The sequence below is a fragment of the Aspergillus pseudonomiae genome (genome assembly GCF_009193645.1).
Source record: "Aspergillus pseudonomiae strain CBS 119388 unplaced genomic scaffold BDV37scaffold_7, whole genome shotgun sequence".
Taxonomy (NCBI): domain Eukaryota; kingdom Fungi; phylum Ascomycota; class Eurotiomycetes; order Eurotiales; family Aspergillaceae; genus Aspergillus; species Aspergillus pseudonomiae.
In genome coordinates, this window is record NW_022475999.1 from 251,100 (window position 1) to 265,594 (window position 14,495).

The 14,495-nt window shown below is 48.3% G+C and overlaps 4 protein-coding genes across 4 annotated transcripts; 2 read left to right on the plus strand and 2 right to left on the minus strand.

Moving 5' to 3' along the window:
* Window positions 1–1,337: 1,337 nt before the first annotated feature.
* Window positions 1,338–3,603, plus strand: BDV37DRAFT_268617 (transient receptor potential ion channel family protein; the record flags this gene model as incomplete). Its single annotated transcript, XM_032084214.1, has 2 exons — window positions 1,338–1,710; window positions 1,766–3,603. 2 exons carry the CDS (start codon window positions 1,338–1,340, stop codon window positions 3,601–3,603), a joined length of 2,211 nt encoding a protein of 736 aa, XP_031945530.1.
* Window positions 3,604–4,529: 926 nt separating this feature from the next.
* On the minus strand, window positions 4,530–8,561 carry BDV37DRAFT_279159 (putative U1 snRNP complex component Yhc1; the record flags this gene model as incomplete). Its single annotated transcript, XM_032086270.1, has 7 exons — window positions 4,530–4,861; window positions 4,927–5,007; window positions 5,063–5,191; window positions 5,255–5,356; window positions 6,225–6,282; window positions 6,333–7,976; window positions 8,028–8,561. The coding sequence occupies 7 exons, from the start codon at window positions 8,559–8,561 to the stop codon at window positions 4,530–4,532; spliced, it is 2,880 nt and encodes a 959-aa protein (XP_031945531.1).
* A 3,007-nt stretch (window positions 8,562–11,568) lies between these two features.
* Window positions 11,569–12,026, minus strand: BDV37DRAFT_191148 (uncharacterized protein). The gene has a single exon (XM_032079674.1). The coding sequence runs from the start codon at window positions 11,944–11,946 to the stop codon at window positions 11,701–11,703; it is 246 nt and encodes an 81-aa protein (XP_031945532.1). The 5' UTR covers window positions 11,947–12,026; the 3' UTR covers window positions 11,569–11,700.
* Window positions 12,027–12,613: 587 nt separating this feature from the next.
* Window positions 12,614–14,216, plus strand: BDV37DRAFT_239079 (DUF3602 domain-containing protein). The gene has a single exon (XM_032080910.1). The coding sequence runs from the start codon at window positions 13,128–13,130 to the stop codon at window positions 13,599–13,601; it is 474 nt and encodes a 157-aa protein (XP_031945533.1). The 5' UTR covers window positions 12,614–13,127; the 3' UTR covers window positions 13,602–14,216.
* The last annotated feature ends 279 nt before the right edge of the window (window positions 14,217–14,495 follow it).

The window sequence follows — 14,495 nt, forward strand, 5'->3', positions numbered from 1 at the left end:
TTGGCCGGTAGTGGTGAGCAAATCAGAGGTATGAACCGTGGGCAATGAGCATAACCATCCGCATGCGGGCCCAGAACCAACCCCCCCTGAGAGACGCGCGTGCGCCGACTGGCACTGGGAAAACGTAAAAGTGGAAAAGAGAGCTTTCCTTTAGAGCGAAAGCCGAGTTAATTTGTAGGGAAGATGGCCAGGTTGTCGGTAGGGTAGTAGTAGTAATAGTCAATTTTGTGTTGGCATCATTCTCATTTTCTTGGTTGTTTTTTTTCCAGATTTTTAGGTTTTAATTTTCTCTTTTCTTCTATTTTCATTCCCCTCCCGGGCTTCCCCATATTTCACCCCTTCGTTTCTTTCGAGCCCAACTGGTTGATGTCAGAAGTGTTGTGCTTCCAGACACAGACACACATACTTTAGTTTCGTTGTTGCTACTACAAGTGTGGTCAAGGGCGAGGAAAATCCATTCTTCAGACCATCGCTACGCCGACTGTGATTGGCCCCGACGTCCTAAATCACCCCCCGTGCTGAGTCAGGGTCTCAGCGTCAGGTGTTTCACGAGCATTCCGACCGTCTCTCCTCCAACCGGGGCTGAGCGGCTTTGATTCTCCCCTGAAGAAATATCGTCGCCTGAAGGAGACAAGAGAGAGGCCATCTTCATCTCTTCATCTTCTTCTTTTCTCTTTTCCTTTTTTTGCTACACCTTCTCCCCTTTCGCTCGTTTCCTCCACCCCCCTCCGAATCTCTCCTCGTCAATTCGAGTGAGAACGGTCCCCTCTCCGTTCCTGGGAGACTCAGGCAACCATCCGTCTCCCCTGGTCTCGACCCCTTCAAGGCTATACTGTGTGTCGCCGTCCCGCTCGCTTTATTGTACCATTCAAACTCTCTACAACTACCCCCCGACTATCTAACACTCGTTAACCCATTCCATTCTTTATCATTCGCTTATTTGGTGCCTTCTTTTATTCACATATTATTTTTCTCTCTCTCCCACCCTCGTCCTTCTCTTGTGCTTTTGATGAGCAGTCGCTGTGGTCTTCCATTTACCGCTCAGTGATACTTCAATGACGTGAAGTTGTAACCAATATAGGAAATATTTTACAATAATTTTTACCTTCCGCCATTTTGGATACCTCCTTCCTCGCTCTCGCTTTTAGACGACTTGGCACAAGATTACGACCCAGTGTACCGTGAGACTTCCGCATCCGGCCGGTCCCAAACTGGTGCTCTGGAGTACCACCTATTCTATCTCGCTTCTGGTGTCACCCTATTCTCTCGCTCATAACCCATAAAAATTACATTCGCTACCTACCGGAGGAGTTGAAGTCGGTAATCCTATCACGAAAATGCGGTTCAAGGCGCTTCTGTCCACTCTTCTGCTCGCCTTTATCAGCGCACCACTAGTAGCTGCGACCAAACTGATCGAATCCAATGCGCTTAACCTATGCCAAGACAGTTCGAACTTCACAGCAACCCTTTTCAAAGTAACGTTCACGCCGAACAACAGGTCGTTAGTCTTCAGTTTCGATGGAGTCGCTGCAATCTCGGGTAAAGTCAAGGCGGAAATCGTGCTTGATGCGTATGGCTACACCGCGCTTAAAAAAGAACTCGACCCCTGCGAGATGAACATTGGGGGTCTATGCCCTATGAGTGCCGGACCTATCGATGTTCCGAAGGCTCAGATCGATGTTCCGCAAGATGTCGTAAATAGTATCCCAGGTGGGTACCAACTTTATGCTTGGGGACGGTCATTGTCGCTAACGTGATCACGTAGGCATTGCATATACGGTTCCCGATCTCGATGCTTCTGTCCGTATTTACATCAACTCCACTGATACTGGCGAAAGCATCGCGTGCGTTGAGGCTTCTTTATCAAATGGCAAGACGGTTTACCAAAAAGGAGTCGGCTGGTCAACAGCCATAATCTCTGGGTTAGGCTTAGCTGCTTCTGCTATCACTTCTGGCTTAGGACATTCAAACACCGCCGCGCACGTGGCGGCCAATGCACTGTCACTTTTCAGCTTTATGCAATCCCAGGCCATGATCGGTATGACATCTGTTCATATGCCCCCGATCGTTGAGGCGTGGACCCAAAACTTCCAGTGGAGTATGGGTATCATCCATATTGGGTTTCTGGAAAGCATTTGTACCTGGTATCAAAGATCGACGGGAGGAACGCCTTCAACAACCCTTTCCGAGCTCTCGACAACGTCTGTGCAAGTGCTCAAAAAGCGAACTCTCGACGAAGCAACGGGTTTAGTCAAGAAGGCATCAGACATATTGAAGCGTTCCGGTGCCGAATCCGAGACAGCCAACACCGAGAATCTTGTTGTCCGCGGTATTAAGCGAGTTGGTTTCAAGGCCGGGATTGAGGCGACTAATATTTTCCTGACTGGTCTTATCTTCTTCGTTTTCTTCGTGGCTGTGGTGATGATCCTCGTGTCGCTCTTCAAGGCCGGCTGTGAGGTTCTTGCTAAGAACGGCAAGATGAAGACTGATAAGTTCCAAGATTTCCGTAACGGTTGGAAGATCGTCGCCCGTGGTATTTTGTTCCGACTTACTTTGATTGGTTTCCCTCAGATGACCGTCCTCTGTTTGTGGGAATTTACCCAGCATGACTCTGCAGCTGAGGTTGTCTTGGCTGTGATCATGTTCTTTTCGGTTCTCGCGGCTCTGGGGTGGGCTGCCTTCAAGGTCATCCTTCTGGCAAAGCGTTCCATTACCATGCACAAAAACCCTGCATACATCCTCTACTCTGACCCTACATGTCTGAACAAGTGGGGATTCTTGTATGTGCAATACCGCGCGACTGCATACTATTTTGTCATCCCAGTTCTAGGCTACATCCTGGTTAAAGGCATGTTTATCGGCCTGAGTCAAGAAGCGCCAGTTGTGATGACTGTTGCCTTGGTTATTCTTGAGGCCGGTATGTTGATTGCCGTCAGTGTTCTGCGGCCATGGATGGACAAGAAGACCAACATTTATAATATCTCCATCGCTGCCGTGAACTTCCTCAACGTCATCTTCCTTCTCTTCTTCTCTGAAGTTTTCAACCAACCTGGCCTGGTAACAGGTGTCATGGGTGTTGTCTTCTTCGTGATCAATGCCGTATTTGCTCTCATTCTCTTACTCCTCGTGTTGATCGCTTCCATCTATGCCATCGTGTCAAAGAACCCGGATATGCGGTACCAGCCCATGAGGGACGACCGTGGCTCTTTCATCAAGTCCCAGGGCCAGCTGACGACTGAGTTGGATGCCCTGGGTGCCGCTGCTCGCGGCGATATCAAGACTGGATCCTACAAGTCTAGTCCATTTGATGATGACAACGGCTCCTTCTCCAGCGGCAACGGAGCCAGTATCAACCGTCAAAACCTCGATGTGCACGGCCATGATCAAGGGCCTAACAGTCGTCAAGCCCCTGTCTCTCCAGTTGATCCTTCCTTGCCACTGTTCCCCAGCGACGCTTCCGGACGACAAGAGCCTCCCGGCTATGCGCGGTCAACGTCACCCGTCCCGCGGGGTTACACTGCGTCCCCACTCAATAACCCCAACGCTTATAGGCACCAGAACAACCCCAGTCCATGGCAAAGAGGAGCTGGATATGACCACTAAAGGAATACAATGAATGTTTGATCGCTTTGCTTGAGACGAATTACGGCTTAGCGCGTAAATGGAGTGGGTCATCTGCCATCCTGATTCCACTTTGCCTTGCACCAGGTGCACTTTGTTTTCGTCCCCTTCACATGTTTGCTTTTCTTTCAACCACTGTTCCTTTTCCGTATACTGTGATATACTGAAAAATTCGCTTCTTTTTCTTCTTTTACTTCTATATAACCCCTTGCCCTCTTTTGCACCTGACCAGGATTTTCTTTCTTGTTATTACACGGCGTTCTAAAGCATTGGATTTGGAGATTTGGGACTTGGGTTTTGCGGTCAATGTGATCTATATATCTTAAGACAGGGGGCTACCTTCGGCCTGAGCCGATGTCCCTGTGTATTATTTGTGATTTCATGTATGAAAGGAAATCATAATGCTAGTGCCCACGTCTGTAGACGTATGGTATTTGAATTGCAAGTGATTTAAAGATACCCAATCGGTGGACACGTGCGTACAGAGAAGAGCTAGTCCAACCTCTCGGTGATTGACCCAAGTAGATACTAACCTGACATTGGATGCTACATATGACTTTATCAAAAGTCGTATTATATTGCCTTAGAGCATTTGTCCATCCCAGAACACAACAGTCTAACAATCAACATAACCATACTACAGTTTCGGATTGCTCTCTCCCAACTATTCAGTTCTCAGTAGACAAAAGTTTTTTTCAAAGAAAAACACCATATCCCGAAGTCCGCACGCCGGAAGCAGAACTCTAGTAGACACACACACACACCTTTAACAAAAATAAGAATATAAAAAGAGCAGCAAGGCAAGGTATAAATTTAAATTTGCAGCATAAACCCAAACATAAAACCCCAATAGTTAAGACATTCCCATCCATCCACGAAAACGAACCCAACCAACCACACATACAAACTCAACGAGGCTCGCCCAATCCCGGCGGCGGGCCGGGGAGACTCGCTGAGCCTGCACCAGGTGGGGGCGCATACCCGCCCTCTTGGCCCGGGGGACCGTTTATACCGGGAGTAGAACTGGGGCTGAAACCAGGTTGGCCGGGGACGACACCGGGCATCGGGGGAAAGCCGGGAGCGCCGGGGGCTGGCATTTGGAAGTTTGGGGGGAAGCCGCCTGGTGGTGGGGGGAAGGGGGCGTTTCCTGCGGGCATGTTGGGGAGGGGTGGGAGACTGCCTGGGGCGCCTGAGCCTGGGGGGAATGGGGGTGGGAAGGGGAGGCCCTTTGCTCCTGGGGCTAATGTTTTTATTACGTTAGTGGACTTTGGTTTTTGAATGGTTGGGGGGGTTTGGTTCACGTACGAGGAGGCATGCCCGGGGCACCGTTTGGTCCTCCTGGTGGGGGGAAGCCGAATGGAGGGGGTGGCAGTTGGCCTGGACGTCCTGGGGTTCGTGTTAGTTTTGGGATTCTTGTGATAGGTAAAGTGTGGAAGCGTACCGGGGAATGGGAATGGAGGGGGGAAGGCGCCTGGAGGAGCCATGGCGGGGTTCGGTACGGCCTGGCCTTCGGCGGCATACGACGAGGTGATGGAGTCGATGACAGATTGGGCCTTCTCTTGTCCGATTTCTGTGCGGGATTGGTGAGCATCTGATTGAATCAACCTTGATGGATGACGGAGACAAAACGTACGTTGATAGTATTCCAACACGTTCCTTAGATGGTTCCTTCCTGCATTGTGCGCCTTGCGCACGCTCATCGAGTCGTGCGTGAGGTACACATCACAATAATCACCTGTGGAGTAGGTCACCGAGTCAGCGAAAGTTATGGCTGGAAATGATACGATCGATATAAAGCTGTATCTGCTCGATGGCGAGCTTGATGAACGTCACCGATATAGTGGCTCGGGAGATGGAAGGACCTACAGAAGAGTACACAGATGGTTAGTTGTTAGGCCCGTTAGGCTTAGGAAGGTAGGTACATATATTTTGGCATCTTGGGAATCTGAACAGGCACTGCTTTCTGAACGTTGCAGGCGAAACTTAAACTCGGCGGCGCTCAAGTGGCGCGTTGCGCGTGGTTTCAGACTTGGTCAAGGACCAAAATAGCTCTATTGGTAGATGCAGCGTGGCAAGGCGGGCTATGTGAGGCCTTCGGGAGGTCAATCCAGCTTGGCAGTCGCTCAGAAGGTCGTAGACAAGAATTGTATCGAAATTGGATGTTGAAGCGGAGTTCCAATGCGCCGGAGATACAATGGCGGTAGCACATGGCAGAATACGTAGGGTATATTTAATGCCTGAGGCATGAAATACCTTCCAATGTACGGGTTTCAAAGAACTATTTTCATTACAGCATAAAGAGGGGGGTTTGGAAATTGAAGACATGAGACGTTAAAGATGGGATGAACTATGTAGAGTTTGTTAAACCGGCCTGGGCCTCCATCATCTAATACCACTTATCGCCTTGACTGACAGCTATGACCCCAGTTGAGGAATTTCTATACAACGTTTATTGGCAGTTTCTTTTCTACTCGTTTATGTTGATTACCTATAGTATACACAGCAGCCAGGGAGTAGCTGTTGCCCGTAGTTTAGCTAGGGTTATGGTCGTTGTAGACCAATGTCAATATTTAGAGCATACTATAAACTCATCTCATACATACCATCACCGCCCCCACCACTAAAATGAGCAAAGAATGCCGAGAAGTCCAAATCAGGATCCTAATAAAATTAGAAAGCATGCTATCAAATGACCAAGCTCTCAAACCTACCATAAGATCAAAATCTAGTCCAAGTGGCGACTCGGTACAGATCAACGTCTCGATTGAGCTCTGTGGGGTACTGTCAGACTGAGACGACTGGGACGCCATGTAGCAGTTCTTCACACTCTCCTGGACTGCTTTGATCCTTAACGGCCGGATATCTCTAGCACCAGACTCCAATGCTCGTATTTGACAAAGTACGACGGAGAGAAGGATGTATCGCTTGAACCTCGCAATGCCTAGGGCAACAATCTGAAGCATCTGGTCGTTGATATGCTCCAGGATGCGGATCATAGGCTCTCGTTGGGCTTTGGACATCTCACCCAAAGGGTCTACAATGAGATGACCGGTTTCTGATGATACTGTAGTTGTTTCTTTGAGCTGACTGATTACCTCCAGACCTAGAACGGTAATAATGTCAAGGTGGAGAGAACCACAGAATGGCCCAGTGCTCATCACCATGAGACGTGACAGGTCATCAAGGTGTTGGGAAGGAAGCTGAATGCTTTCAGCGTATGATGCTATGATCATAGCCGACTCTCCACAGATCTTCCGAGAGAGGTAGAACCGTGGATCTTGCTGGGCCTGTAGCATGTAGGGCCGGTGAAGCAGTAGGATATAGCGACGAATTTGCATGTCGAGGAACTTCCTATGCAGATCGGTTTCGCCTGAGTATTGTGGCCAGTGCAGCTGAAAGTAGGTTGCGAGGTCACAGCAGGCTTTTTGTAAATCTGTAGCAAGCTGAAGCACGGCACTATATGACTGCTCCGAATCAGAACTGTTGATCAGTTTGGCCGCCTCCATACGGATTGGCAGAGATTGTCGCATCAGTAACTGTATCGAGGACTCTGTAAACTGTTGCAGTGGCTTTACGGTAGGAAATTCCTTGGTATCTGGCCACAGGTCCGCATCATTGATGTTATTCGGTATATGGCTATCAAAGTCCTGAGGTGAAATCATCAGCGGCATTGACGATGAGTCGATAGATTCATGAACCACTAGTTCCAGGATAGTCGTCCAAAGCCTACTCCGTATCTCTGCTTGGAACGGCGCTAAGCCTGGAAAGACTCGAGGGTCTCGGTGTAATCCCATGGTCATAGCCATTCTTAATAAAGAACCAGTAGATAGCCAGGGCGATGGCCCGATAGTGTTTGTTTTTCGCGACACGAGAAGAAGGCAGAAAACTTGAATACCGTCCAGATTTCTGGTTAATTTCTCAGAAGGGCCTACTAGCCACCATTGAGCTGCATATACCCACGTTTGCGCCAAGTGACGCAGTCGCTCCGACTCTTCCAGAATAGGGTAGAAAGTCGTGCCAATAGAGAAGATAAGACCTAGTTTGATCAAGAATGATGTTGATGATGCATGTGGTGCTTCCCAGAACTGATAATACTCTTTCCAGAAAGAAGGGATATGAACAACACGATATATTTGTTCGAAGGTCCGTATATACGCTCTTGCCAGCTCATCACAAATTTGCCTGTCGGGAAAGGTACTGAAGAGGTCAGGAACAGGATCGTTCAGTTGCAGTGTTCGCTGGCTTTTCGCCGCCTTTCGTAAATTTCGACATTCCTTAGCCATCTCTGCTATATCTGCTTTCATGTCGACCATACTGAAATCCATGTCTTTTGAGTCGATTTGACCGCCGGCAATCTACAAAAGATCAGCCACCGGAGTTTCCTGGGGGCTTTCCTAGTTACTAACCTTCTCGGCAGTGTACATCCAGTGGCTCGGTCCAAACAGCTTCGTCTTTTCTGCGGTGTTTCGCAGGCGAGGCATGATAGCAGGAATAGCCAAGTCTCCACTCACGGCACCGGGTTGTCGAGTCCGAGATAGTTCGGACAATTGCTGTTCGGTTTTACGCAGGCGGTTCTCCAAATCCTGTAGGGAGCTCCCACTCGTTCCTGTCCCTGTGCTGGCTACATCGTGCTGATCTAGTTGAGTGGAAGGTATACTCCGCAGGCCGTGAAATTGTTGTTGAGGTTGACTCCGTTCAGTGGGAGTTGACGCAGGCATGTCCGGGCTTTTGGGGGCCGTCCGAGCATCGGTCTGAGATGGCCTCGGCCGCGAGGATTCCCTATACGTGCAAGTCAAGGGATCCCGAGCATGTCGGCAAGCCCTACACGGCAGTTGGAGATCGCAGCGGACCTTACGCTCTCGGCACTGCTCGCAGGATTTGGCAGGACGCCGGCGTTTACGTGGCAGCGATGTTGAGGTTGTCCTGTTACGGGCAGTCATTTCAAGCCGGATATATCGCAGTGTAACACGACAACGAAAATAGGAGCATGTTCATGAAAGAATGACGCTGGATGTATAGACTGTTGATTCTCCGGACCCCGGGGATTTCGTTGGAATATCCCGAAGTTCGGGCTGATATTCGCTTTATCTCCGTGGTTGCATCACGTTTGGGGGCTGAATTTTCCCTGCCAGATCCAGTGCTGTTTTATAGATCAGTTGCGATTCGTTGACTCCAACAGTTATGATATTCAAAACCAATTTGTTGCTCCGGTGAATAGCTACATATAATTTTGTATAAAAGCCCTCTACCCACGTGAAAACGGATATACAGGAGAAAACCAAAGATCATCTCAGTTAATACTACTAGGATCCACGAAGATTGACTATCATAGAAGCACGATGAGAGAAGAATACTGCGAACTTTGCAAACTAATCATTGCCCATTATTCTCGAGTTATTTAGTTGGGCATATCGAAACCCCAACTTATCTCACAAGTTTGGTTAGACGCTGGCATTCTACAATTTCACTTGAGGCCACAGAAACAATGTCATCAATTGGATGCCAACCATGCAAAGAAAGTATAGTTCTGGTCGATATATGATGTCAAAAGTGGAAATAAAAAAACAATGGTGTTAACCTAGACCACAGTCGTGATCGCACTCTGCAGGAAGCTCGACATATATACTTCGTCTTCCCAATCCACCCCAAGAAAATAGCTTCCATCCTCGAAAACTGATTTATATGAGCACTTTCTTCGACCGAACCAACATCATTACTACTATCACGGAGGATTCATCGGCTGACATATGCAAGCATTACCAGTCTTGCGCTGTGGCTCGCAGACTGATGTGATAGAGCGATCATAATCTACGCAGTCATCTTGACAGTAGTAGCTCTGGAGCTCGTCAAGTTGACCTTGGGTAGTCTCCGGACAGGAGTTGCCCTGAAATTGGCGGGTACTAGCTTTTGTTAGCCTTACTACTGTGACGAGCAAGTATATTTGCCAGCTCAGGTATTTCTGCGAGATCAGTTATGCTCTACGTGGCTTTCCGTGCCATTTCCCTGGTTGGGTGGCCGGGCAGAGATTTGCATCTGCAATGAAGGTTAGGGGAATAACGGGCGGTTAGGGCTGTGGAGATCATGGGCTTTGCTTACTTACACCTCCAACAATCCGTTCATTATATTTTATTGAATGGGTGACTTTTCTGCTCTGTCGTCTTCTCTTCGATGCTGCCCCTCTGCTGGGATCGATACAGATGTGATATTGCGTCATTTGACGACATGGGTACATAGACAAGCCATTTCATCCCTGCCCAAGCAGAGAACCCCTGTGTTTACATTGCATATACACTAGAGATTCAGATCGGTCGCCGGCGGAGTCGGGTAATCTAACCAACAACACCACATAACCGAAGAGGCGATGAGAATGAGGGGATACCCCTCGTTTCTATTATCAAAGCACCAAGTTGATCACGTCAACGAACGCAATTGTATTGACATAATTGGCATCGTGCAGTTGGCATTTGTCAACGAGTTCAAATTGAGAGACATACGCCGGAGGAGTGATTCTTATTCGCGTATTCTGATGTTACCGTGTCTTGTCTATGACCATGTGTCTCACACTTGCTGCTGTTGTCATATTTCAGCAGGCTGACTTTGTTAGCAATATTTTACTAAATGAAAGTACTCTGGTATAGATTCAACTATATAGAAAAAATAGATGCCCGATAATGTAGCGCCTTGTTCGAATATAGACACCAGGGTTGATATGCCAAGGATTAGAGGTTTCCTTCCTACAACATGACTTGTATATTCGGTGCTCTATGTGCTTCATGAGCTACGGAGTAATAGTTCACCATTTCACCAGTAGTAAAATGATGGATGACGTATCTGTGACAGGCCCTCATGGAAGTAACGGTGTCCTTCCAGAGGCAAATCGGTAGGCATCAGAACTCTCCAGAATTGCGAAGAATCCTACTCGGCGTGTTGTGTAGCATCAGATCTTCGAGATCCGAGCTGGGAAGTACCCGGACGTTCCAGATGATCTAGGGTTTCACGGCCACTCGGTGCAAAACATCCGAGGCAAACCGAGAGGCGAGGTAAGTGACTCCGGGCGTCAGGCGGTGATTGAGCGAAACCAAGTCCGTCATCAAGGCCGGATTTGAGAGTTGAGCACCTGGTACTCTGACTTATCCCAACAGTGTACGTGACAAGAGACAGGGCGTTGAGGACCCGTGGTTGATACGGCTGAAGATGCAAGAAGTGATGCGTGACAACTTGTGACCTGCAAGCGTGGTTGCCTGGGGCCAAAATCCGGGGAAGGATCGTAGATTTCTTTTTGGCCGGCAGTTCACCAATTTTTCCCTGATCAGTTTTTTTTCCCCCTCGGTGGATCAGCTTCCCAAAAGAGTCCGGGTAGACTCACCGGTTGGACCGGGTCGGTGGATTCATCCAGTCAGCTTCTGCGACCGTGGGGCTGGTGGATGGAGAAATGGAAAAAATTTTCAAGGGCGTGTCAGTGGATGAGGCATTTCTGGGTCGGCGTCATTTTTCTCTGACAAAGGTCTCAAAGTCCAGCCCTCAACAGTCTGGGGAAGCTGCCTGTTTTCGGTTTAGCCCGGTATATCCGTGGATCCCCCAATTCCCCGTCACATCTCGTTACATGATGATATTCATTGTCGTCGGTGCGGGGTGGTTTCGATGATGTGAGAATGCGGGAGAGTCTCCGGTCTGGAATCTCCTTGATGACCGATTCTCTCCTGTGTACATGTATTTACGCAAATGAGGACCGTGAGTGAGTGATTTATGTGAAGCAGATCGGTTGTTTCCTGAGATCAGCCCCATGCCAAGAAGGCCAGCGAGCATGGCGACCATGCCATCCTCACAATAGTAACAATACTAGCCCGTGAGCCCTAATTGGAGATCACTGACCGTTCGTCCCCCTGACCAACACTTTGAAGTTTGCGGCATTTCTGTTCGGATATTGCCGCCCTTCCGGAGACAGGCACTGACGAGAGAATGACAGGGATGGTTCCATTCTCTCCGTGTAATCTAGAAGCATCTGTTTTTGCCTGGAATGTATAAGGAGCCGAGAGTTTGGATGGGCAAGGCAGTACGGAATTCATAATATGAATCTGATTAAAATTTTGCTATGATGCAATCATGCTGCCGGTTCCCTTTTGCGGGGAAGTTCTTTCCCTGTCTAGAAGGAGGGATGAGCGTCCCAAAAAATAATAATTGGAAACATAATAATAATAATTTAGGATTGTATAGTTTCCTCCCCTGCCTCAGGAGGGGGGAAATCCACTTCCCTGTTGAACGGCGTACAACTATAACCTGTAGTTCCTTATAGTCTTCGGCAATGTCTGGGAGCATCGAACTCATCTAGAATCCGCAAGTGACGCAAAATGCCGTCCTGACCGCAAAATTCAAGGCTGAACCAAGAGGACAAGAGCAGTCTCACAGACGACTCACTGTAAGGATCAACTTTCGCAATTGATGGCCAACAAAAGGTGACGACTCGTGACCGTCGAGTCAGCGATTTTCATTACCCCCAGAAAACTCCCATGTGAGCCGCCACCGCCCCTTATTGGCCGCCAAGTCAGTTTCTATTACGTTTCGCCACGGCTTGGGACCCATGTCAGATGATCTGAAAATTCATTAAAGCGGCAATGTGGATCAAGCGAGTAGTGGAACCCGATGCCTCCAATCGACCGCTCGGAATGCCCCCAATGCACAACGTGACTGGATCAGACAGCCGCCTGAATCAACCGCTGCTTTATCCCAGCTGTCAAAATCATGGTGCTGTACCGCGCGCATAACTCGTGCCGCGTTGTGGTTGGACGGTGGCCCGCTTACCTAAGATGGAGACAGAGAAGAATTTTCTTAATTTATTTTTGTATTTTTTTTTTTTTTTTTTTTTTTTTTTTTTTTTTTTTTTTTTTTTTTTTTTTTTTTTTTTTTTTTTTTTTTTTTTTTTTTTTTTATTTTTTGTTTTTTTTTTTTTTTTTTTTTTAATTGCGCATCCCATGATTCCCAAACTCACAACTTCGGTCAGTATGGAGTACAACAAATGGGCTCCACAATTCCAACCCACCGCACAGCGACTGCGTGTGACCCTTGGATCCAAAGCGTCTGTGCCTGGAAGGAGTCAGCGCAGCCAATGGTGCAATCATAGGCGTTCGTCACGGCACAACAGGGGAATTGCGAGCTTTTCTTGGCCTCTTTCCCTGGTAACACTGGGGGTCATACTTCCTGACTATATAAAAACCTTCCCCGCCGCAATGTCTGGTACCAGTCTATAGTAGTCCCCATCAGCTAAAGAGAAGAGAGAAAAAAAAGGAAAAAGAAAACTGAAAACATATTTTTCTCAATTCACATCCCACTTCTTTCTCTTCTTCGCGTGAATTCATCTCGACGTTGTTCAATTGTACTTTGTACCGTTGCATTCCGGTCCATCGTTTACCACACAACTATATCCAGCGATCCGCTTGGAGATCTGCCGTCATTGAGTCATCGAGCCTAAATCGTTGTTTAGATACACCACACAGAGTCATACAGCAATCATGCCAGCCTCAGTGAATTACCGGGTCATTGAGCCCCATCCTTCCGTCTCGCGTCCAGCTCTCCATACAGCTCGCGGCGGCGCAGGCAACATTATCAGCCTGAAAAACACCAAGACCACCCCTTCGCAGACGGCTACCGGTCCAGCATCCTTGACACGTCTGGACTCCCATGTTCCCGCCGTCTACAAGTCAGGCCGTGGTGGCGCAGGAAACGTCCACAGCAGCAGCGAGCGCGCCATCTTCAGCTTCGACGAGGAACTCGAACGGGACCTCCGTCGCGCCGCTCCAGTCTACCACGTCGGCCGCGGTGGTGCCGGAAACATGGTCTACAGCGACAACGGAAGCACCCTGAGTCGCAAGTTCTCCATCAGCAGCAATACCACGTCGAGTAGCACGGGGTCGACCACCTCCACCCGGGAGAAGGCCCTGCGCGGCTTAGAGAAGGGTTGGGGCAAGTTGAGGGGAATGGCATAGAGGCGTTTTGCAATATACATCCGCATACGGCTTGCCGTCCTTTGGTTCGAGCGTTCTCGCATTTCGCATTTCGAACATGAACATCACGACTTACGACCCCCCCAAAAAAGTTTTCTGTTTTTCGTCTCTCGTCGATCTCCTCTTTCCAACTTCATTTGCGATTCTCGACAAACCCTACTTCAACATCCCCTTTTAATCTCGTCAATTCGCTTTTCTCTAGGAGAAAAGAACCGATTATCTGTTTTAACTTGCTGTTCGCTTGCGCCATTTCTCGACTCCCATGTCGATATTGATACCCCCACCAATGCCAACCGGCACTTTACTTTCTTGACTGCCTGTTCAGGGTCAATCAACATTGTTTCAACACATCTTCACTCTTCATGTCTTCATATCTCTATATGTACGCCCGGTTCTGGAATCGGCAACTGGGCTTTCACGTCCTTTTACCTTATATATACTATATTTCCAAACAGGAAACTACTACTTCAGTCCCTGAATCAATGAACGGGAACAAGAAAGTTCGAACGCGCATTATATCTCCTTGCTTTTCTCGATGTAGAGCTATATCTTGTAGACTGTATGTTTTAGACTAGTATCCCTGGTATGTGTACCCCTGAGCAGTCGAGGCACTATGACGATATACGATCCACCCCCTTACTGCGGGGCTAGAACCAGGTAGTAGGACTATGTATAGTCACTATGCACTATGCACTCCTCTGTCTTGGTATATCCTTGGATGTTTCTACTCTAAGAACACTTATAATGTATGTAGCATAGAATAATTGTATATAGCTGTGTTCTCATGACAGGTTCCTATACTAAAGATTCTATACTCGAGTCTGCATATAGCTAATCTTAACCACCAACTCAATTCTGTCTTATTGCGCATCCGGT